At 46.1% G+C, this 8,514-nt stretch overlaps 1 protein-coding gene across 1 annotated transcript in view; it reads right to left on the bottom strand.

Annotated features, from left to right (window-relative positions):
- Nucleotides 1-1,256: 1,256 nt before the first annotated feature.
- BTBD19 (BTB domain containing 19) overlaps nt 1,257-8,514 on the bottom strand; it is a 52,745-nt gene continuing 45,487 nt past the window's right edge. The window contains exons 5-8 of the mRNA XM_066626445.1: nt 5,791-5,859; nt 4,497-4,628; nt 3,014-3,139; nt 1,257-2,277 (exon numbers count right to left, since the gene is read on the bottom strand). Coding sequence (XP_066482542.1) covers nt 2,143-2,277; nt 3,014-3,139; nt 4,497-4,628; nt 5,791-5,859 — 462 coding nt within the window. The 3' untranslated portion in view covers nt 1,257-2,142. The remainder of the gene's footprint in view (nt 2,278-3,013; nt 3,140-4,496; nt 4,629-5,790; nt 5,860-8,514) is intronic.

Genomic DNA, 8,514 nt, shown 5'->3' with positions numbered 1-8,514 from the left:
ACCGGGTGTAAAGCAGCCTGGTCAGGTAATTGACATACCTGTTTGATAGGAGTGGCATGTCAGTTGTGTCAGGAGCAATCCTACAGTCAACTTCTACACACTAACTTCTGGTACGATATTGACAAGGTCTGCATCTCCTTGACCTAGGCTAACTTGCTGAACTGATATCCATACCAGGAGAGTCCTGTTTAGAGTCAATGTGGTAAGGGGAATAACAGGTCCTACTTGTATACTTGAGTTGCTTCCAGGCAGTTTTTATACAGATCTGGCCAAATTTTGTCTCCTGGCTTTAAAAAAAAAAAATCTGACCCTCAGTGTTAAATCAATAAAGCAATCATTGTATTTGTATATGTGAGTCATTGGAGAACTATTCATAAGTATACATCATCTCCCAAGATAATTTGGACACAGTTTTATAGTGGTTTTTTTTTTTTTTGGTTTTTTTTAAATTCTCTGGAGATTAGAGAAGAGTTCTAGGTCTGTCTCCTGGGCTGAATCTGCTGTAAGAGAGAAAATTTTGGAGGGGAATTGAATTTCTCATGATGGAGACAATAAATTATCTTGTCTCCACTGCATACAGAACAAGCTGCATATTGGATACAGCAAAATCCAGTTGCACCTGCCCACTGCAATTTTATTTACAGGACTTCACATGTGTTCTTTGGGCTACTTATCTAGAATGATTCCTTATTTGTACTATGGATTATTTGGCAAAGGAGATAGGAAGTGGCTCTGATTACATTATTTATGCTAATTATTTTATCATTTTTTATTATTAGTCTAATGGCCCAATTCTATCCCCCATCATCCTATGCAATGCATCTGTGCTGCATCCAATGGTGGGGGGAAGGACAACCTGCCTTTTTAAAATTTACTTCTCCATAGACCATCTGTCTGTCAATGAGTCTCCTCAGACATATAGCAGCTATAGAGCTGGCATAAGATTGAGGAGAGGCAGGGGGCATGTCAAGCTGGGAAAATGGGGATAGGATCTGGCATGTGCTAGTACCGCCAAGATCCACCCCTCCTGCCCTCAAAACAGCCCTTGCCCACCTTACTCTTTACTCCTATCCCCTCTCCTGCCCTCAAACAGCCCCCACTGCTTCCTTACCAGCACTGGTGCAGCATGTGGGAGCAACTGGTGTGTATACAGGGCTTCCAGCCATTCGCACCAATGCCCTGAATTGCATGACGACAGTGTTGAGGTTTTTGCCACACCACAGCAGCACTTACAGTGACAGATTGTGAGGTCTAGGATTTGGATGTAAACTGAAGCTGAAGTTATATTTCCACATAGGAAAAAAATAGCATTATTTGTATTAAGTGCACAAGAGTACCACTGGGACTCAAGCTATCACACAATGCTACTCTCAAATTTGACTACCTTTTGAATCTGACCCTTGTTGCCTTTGGCACCTACTGGTGAAAAGGGTTGCAGATTTAGTTGGCATTAGTATTAGCTACTGAACAATAGCTGCAGCTTTTCTTCTGAGAAAGGTGACAGTCCAGTCATTTCCAAGCATGTGAAAAACACTCTTGCAGACTCAAATCCACAAATCTGTTGCCCTTCAACTTTGGAGAAAAGCAGGTGAATTTGTATTTGTGCTGGGGTGGGGTGGAGTTGGACAGCAAGCCAAATCATCACCCGAGGCTGCATTTATTGGTCTTTCTGCAATTAGGTCAATGGGTTACTAGCGCTGAGGCCCTCAAACTGAGGGCACTGAGGCCTTCTTCCATGAAAGGTGCGAGTGTCACATGACTGAACATTCTGCATTTCTTATACAACCAGCCCACACAGTCTGCTTCAATGCCCCAGTCATAGTCCCACAAATGAAGGATCATATTACAAAGAAGGAGAGACAAACTGTGGGAGAAAGAGAAAGCTGGCCCCAGGGCTAACCAAGGAAAGGGCTGGAAGAAATAACAGAGGTGGGGAATCAAAATTCAAAAGCATTCGATTGGAGGAACCATGCCTGATGGAAACCAGGTCTTTCCTCCTTGCACCTTAGGAACTCTTGTCTAGCTCCTTCTGTCAGAGGGACTGTAGCTCAGGCTGTTGGTTATTGGTTTCAACACCATCAAAGTTGGATAGCTTGGGCACAGAAGAACTGCTCCCCTCTCATTTGGGGAGCACCAACAACATCACTTATGCTGGGGGTCAAGATGGCGGTGATGTTCCCGAAACAGTGTGCCCCGCCGACACCGACACAGACAGGATCTCATGCCACGACCTTTCCACAGTGCATGTGTCTTCCAGGCCTCAGCCACTCTCTCCATCTAGGCAGGGGCAGAAATAGACATTATGCGCTGAGCTGAGAAGAAGCTGAGGAGGGGGAAGCTGTATCATATCAGATACATGAACAACAGAAACAGGCATATAAGAGACAAACAAGGGTGGGAAGAAATTTCAGATCTTTTCTGACAAATCTCCCTGAATGTAGCATTCCATAAGAAGGGTACCACCATTGAAAAGACCCTATTCTGTACCAGAGTCTCGGAGAGCCTTGGGTTCCTTCATCTGCAGAGGGGTTCACCTTGGCAGGGGAGGAATTCAAAAGGTTGTGAGGAGAGGGCTGTGGATGGCTCCTCTCATTCTACACCCCTTTCAAAGCCCTCACATGTCAGGCAGTGAAAACTGGGAGCCCCCAATCCAACCCTTGCAGACTGTGAAAAGGCTCTGAGGTGAGAAGAGGTTGTTAGCAACCCCTTTTTCTCTCCCCACTTTCCTTCAAAGTCTACCAAAAGGTCAGACTGCTAGCTAATGGGATTCATGGGTCACTATCACACTTCTAAAAGCCCCAGCTGCCTGACCTCTGACATGGTTTCCACTCTGTGCCATTGATTCCATCTATTTAAATGGGAGAGCATAGAGTAAGTCCACATCATCAAATATCTGATCCGTATCACCAGATAAGGACAGGGAGCAAGACATTATATAAGCTGAGTAGAGATACAAAGACACAAACATAACCCAAAGTAGGTGGCTATTACTGAGGATGGTTATATCTCTCACCGGAATCATTTGATCCTTTCTGTTCTCCTCCTCCAGAACAGTCAGCTCACTTGGCGACAGCAGAGCTAGGCGCAGCTCTGACACCACTGCCTTTGCCACATCACTCACTGGGCTACTCAGCACAGCCTGCAAGAAGCAAATCTAGGAGTCAGCATAGGGTTGGTGTGGATGGCTGACAGACCTGTGTAACCATTTTTGCCAAGTGCTATCCTAACTCTGAAACGAGCCGGTGCAGCAGAAGCTATGAGAGGAAGAAAAAAAAAAGAGAAGGGGATCCTTTTCAGTTCCAGGATAGCAAATCATGGCAGATGTGGGATGCCAGAGCAGGGGCATCAGTGCCACAATTTCTGTGACCTGGTCCTACTTTTCTCCTATATGTTCTATATGTCTCCTGTATATCCTATATGTTTGTGAGTGAAAACAGGGCAAATATATAAACTAGAGCAGGGGGTTCTCAAAATTCTCCCCACCATGACCCACCTGTTCTGCAGCAGAGGGTACTGTGCCACACCATGCCTCCACAGGCCTCAGAACGCCCCTGCAGGCCTCTGGAAGCAACCAGAAGTCACTTTCATGAACCTGGAAATAAACCAGAAGTGATTTTCTGGCTGCTTCTGGAGACCTGTGGAGGCCTTCTGAGGTCTGTGGAGGTCTAGCATAGCCTCCAGTTGCACCCAGAAGGCTCTAATTTGGAGCCAACTGGACGCAAGGGTAGGTGAGAAGGACCAACCCAGGACCCACCGGACAATGGGTCAAGACCTACCAAGTGGGTTGCAACCCATAGTTTGAGAAGTTCTGAATTAGTGCATATTTGCTAGAAGTGGGCCAGGTCAGCTGCTGGCTGAAGTCTCACACCCCATGGGAAGGCTTACCTTGAGATCTCAGTACTGGTGGCAGGGGGTAAATGGGGGCAGCATGGGAGAGTCCAAGCCAAGCCATGATTTGTCCCAGGGCCCACTGCAACCTGATACGGATGATGGCCTTTTTGTTTTATCCTGTATTTTCCTTGTCTCTCTTAATCTGGAACTACTTGTGTAGATAGCTTTCCAATGTGCACCTGCTCTCTGCCTGCGGCATACTGTGGTTTGGACAGTTCAAGTTTGATTCTATGGGTTGGTGCATGGATGATCCTGAACAAGGGTACTAACAGAGAATAGTAGCTTTAGAACACTGCAGCTGTGCCTGATTGTTTGGTGTAAAAGTCCAGGTTCCATCTTAGAACCAAGGCCAGGTGGCTGTTAACCAAAGGAGAAGGTTGATTAGATGGTCTGAGTGAAAACTGGAGATCTATCAGCATGATGGGACACCTTGTAAATAACTGTAAATACATCTGTTGTCCATGCGAATTAGTTTCTGGCTCTAAATCTCTTATCTACCCACCAAATGGTATTATGAACCTGAAAAAACACATTTATTTATTCCTAGTGGAATACTAAACCCCTACTCCATTATATTCCCTTTGTACAATTTAACAAGCACTTACGGAGCCAACATGAGCCCATTCCCGGACAGCGTGAATCAGTTCCACTTCATCAATAGCCAAGCAGTCACTCTGCAAGACAGTTAGCATTGCTGCTTCCGAAAGCTCCAGGAAACCACGGGTGTGCACCACCTCCTAGAGATAAAGATGCTGCTCAAGTGAGGATGGAGAGCACTCCTACATTATTTAAAATATGTCGGAAAGTTTTAGGTTGATACACTTGGGCCTGTTGGGTGTGGTAAATTATGTTAAGGTCCTCCACCCACCATGAAAGTAACACGCACCAACACCACTGCTAGACTCTCACACCTCCCTATTGCCCTGTGGGACCATAAATGTCTATGGTTGAGAAAGAAGACACAATCTAGAGTACCAGCATAGTCCAGGCTGTGGTTGTGGTGCCCTGGTCTTCAAATGACCAAACAATCACGTTGCCAGCCTAGACCGAACGAATGGTCTGAATTTAGCAAAACTACATCAATCTTTCTGAAACTAAGCAGGCCCAGTCAGTGCCTGGATGGAGACTACCTGGAAACCTTATGTATTTGAAACTGAATTCCATGGAAGATACATGAGATACAAATGTGATAAATAAACAAACACTCATACAGCCCAATCCTACTTTCCTTGCACAGTGATGCAGCTGCATCAATGCTGTATCCTGTGGGGAAGTTTTGGCCTATAGAGGCCTTGTCAGGATAAGGGAACATTTGTTTCCTTGCCCCAGGATCAGCCTGTGCCAGCCTGCTGGGTCTACTTAAACCTGTGGTCAGCTATATTGCTGGTCCACATGAACTCAGGTGGGGAGATCAAGCCCAGGAAGGCAGATAGCATATTGTTGTGCATTGCTGCTCCCGATACTACCCCCTTCCTGGCCCCAATCTGCCCTCCACCATGCCATCATACCTGCCCCATTCTCCTCCCATCCTGCCTCCAGAGCTGACTTAGCAGTGCCAGCAGGTGTCCTCAACTTGCTGGCATGTGTACCCAGTCATTTGTGGCAGTGGCCAAGCCACACTAAACAGCATGTACAGAGTCTTCACCTACCAAATGTTTATGCCTAATAAAGGTTGACTTGACTTGAAACAGCATGTTGTGTTCTGCGACAGTCATAAAGGGGCTCTCATTCCAGCGGTGTAAGGCCCAAATAGGACCGGGCTGACATAGGGTGGAAGGCCATGTTAGTTTAACCTGAGATCTGACCCACTTGGCAGTGGCTGAGTTCAGATGGTAACCTGCCTTAGCCTCCTCTTTGAATAGGGGAACCTTCATATTCTTGTGTGAATCTTGTGCTTACCCTGATGCAGCTCTCAATAAAAGCCAGGCAATGCAGCTGCAACTCCATCTGCCCATATGCCACTGCTGCCTGCCATAAAGAGAGTAGGAAAAAAGAACTTGATTAGGGATGTTTGGAGCAGAGTTGTCAACCTTCCAAGACTGGCCTGAGGTATCCAGGAGTGAGCACCAGCCTCTATGTGATTGCTGAAAACAGTCCTGGAGATTTTAACAGGGCCTCTGGGAATTTCCAACATGACATCATGCTGGGGAAAAAAATCTCCAGAAATAGCTTCAGTCAGAGTTGGCAATGCTACTTGGAGAGATATCAGGGTCAGGACTGAGGAGCATCAACCAAGCTGAGGAAAGCTGGGGTACTGGTGTAGGAGAAGATGGAAAGCATTATGTGCTGAACTTGGCAGAACTGGCTCTAGCTTGCTTTGCCATCAACAGTTCTTCCCATTCTCACAATGAACATAAGAACAGCCCCACTGGATCAGGCCATAGGCCCATCTAGTCCAGCTTCCTGTATCTCACAGTGGCCCACCAAATGCCCCAGGGAGCACACCAGATAACAAGAGACCTGCATCCTGGTGCTCTCCCTTGCATCTGACATAGCCCATCTCTAAAATCAGGAGGTTGCACACACACACACATTGTGGCTTGTAACCCGTAATGGATTTTTCCTCCAGAAACTTGTCCAATCCCCTTTTAAAGGCATCTAGGCCAGATGGGACCTACATGGAAAATTTCTAGAAGCAGCAATTCTTTCCCAAGAATCAAATCGCTGCCGCCTTGTATGCCTGAAGATCTGAGGCTGCCAGTTCGAAACAACCGGAAGTACCCAAGAACTGACGACACGCTGATATACTGATGAGCTGACCCTCAGTGGCAGAGAGGAGTTGCCATCAAGTGGAGCATGGGAGGCGAAGGGCCAGAGAGAGGCCAGACCAGGAAAGAATCCAGCTGGAAGGAGGAGTTCTATGAAAGACTACGTAGAACTATTCAATTGTAAAAATCCCTACCGGGAGGGGGGGAGTTTAGAACAGCCTGCCTATGTAAACCGCCTTGGATTAAAGTCTGAGGAGAAATCTGATGATCAAAGAAAGGCGGTATATAAATACCTGTATAAATAAATAGCCTGGAACAGGGTAGCTCCTTCTTGAAAGGAAGAGCCAGGGCTCAGAGCCAATTCATATAGCCAGTCTGTACAAAGGTGGGTAATGTTTTATATTTCTGCTGGATTACATCATGCTTATGGGGAATTTATGGTTTGAATTATTCATTTCAAACACAATGCATGGTTTGCATTCCATCCCAAGCCTTCCTATCATGTGGGCAAAAAAATGGAGTTAAAGTTGCCAACTCTAATTGAAGTTATTTCTGGAGATTTTTTCCCCCAACATGACTTAATATCAATAAGCCCCATTAAAATCTCCAGGATTGCTTCAGTGGTCACTTGAAGATTGCTGTTCATTCCTGAAGACTCCAGACCAATCCTGGAGAGTTAGAAACTCTAACTGGGCTACAAAATGGCCATTTGTGTGTGTGGTGACTTAGGGCCCAATCCTATCCAATTTTGCAATGTAGGTGCAGCTGTACCAATGGGGTGTGCACTGCATCCTGTGATGAGGCGGCAGTCACAGAGGCCTCCTCAATGTGTGAGAACATTTGTTCCTTTACCTTGGAGCTGCATTACAGCTGCACCGGTGCTGGAAAGTTGGATAGGATTGGGCCCTTATTCAGGAAACAACCTGCACACACAAGCACGGTACAACTGGAGCAGAAATATCAGCTGATTGCACAAGATTGTGGGGTCTAGTGAGTTGGCTTTGTTCTAGTAAGCTCTAGGTAGAAGCCCAGTGCAGGAATTCTGCCTAAAAGCACTCAATGACAAGGTAAATGGCACGTGGGGGCAAGGAAAGCAAAGAATGTTGCCTGCTTAAGAAAATATGCAGCCTCTGGTGCTGCCTCAGTTGTTCCCTGTCCTGCAAAAAAAAAAAAAAATAGGGGGGGGGGAAATCAAACACTCTTCAGACAGTATATCCCAGTGCATCACATGTCCCAGTCCAAGGAGGAAGAGAAATCAGGCCTTGCTGGATCAGAACTCACTACTGGATGCAGATTAGTCAGAGACCTGCCCACTCTGTGACCCATACCCAGAGGCAAGACTGTGGAAGTGATCCCTATCTCCATTGCAGGTGCAGATGAAGATGTGCATCTCCATCTATCTAGCAATGTGAACACAAATGCACATCCCACCCTACAGTCACATGCAAAACAACAGTTATGTGTATCACTAGAGAAGTGATAAAAACAGGAAACTGTGTTTGGGTATTAAGGCTATGTGTGAATACAGGAAGTGTGAGTGATTCTAGCTGGGGGGAAGGCAATCTTCTCCATAAGGTCCTGCTTGTGATCTTCTGGTTCACCAGAACTGGATACTGGCTGTACCAGTGAGCCCTCAGATGGGCATGAACCTTCAGTCAGTACCAACTTGGTCAACTCCCAATGCCAACCCTACACTTAAATTAGGTCCTACAGAACAATGGAAGTATCTGTGGATTAAATACTGAGGTCATTCTGAGAGCAATGTAGGGGGGGGGATGAATACAAAGACAGGAGAAGACACCTACACAGCCACCTTGAACACAACATACACCCCCATACAAAGTGGCAATGGTTCACTCTCTATTACTTCCCATGGGGATAAAACCACTAACTGTTCTTTCAGACATATTCCAGG

This window comes from Tiliqua scincoides, chromosome 4 (assembly GCF_035046505.1).
Source record: "Tiliqua scincoides isolate rTilSci1 chromosome 4, rTilSci1.hap2, whole genome shotgun sequence".
Lineage (NCBI taxonomy): Eukaryota > Metazoa > Chordata > Lepidosauria > Squamata > Scincidae > Tiliqua > Tiliqua scincoides.
The sequence above is the reverse complement of the archived record's forward strand: the minus strand, read 5'-3'. Positions and strand labels throughout refer to the sequence as shown.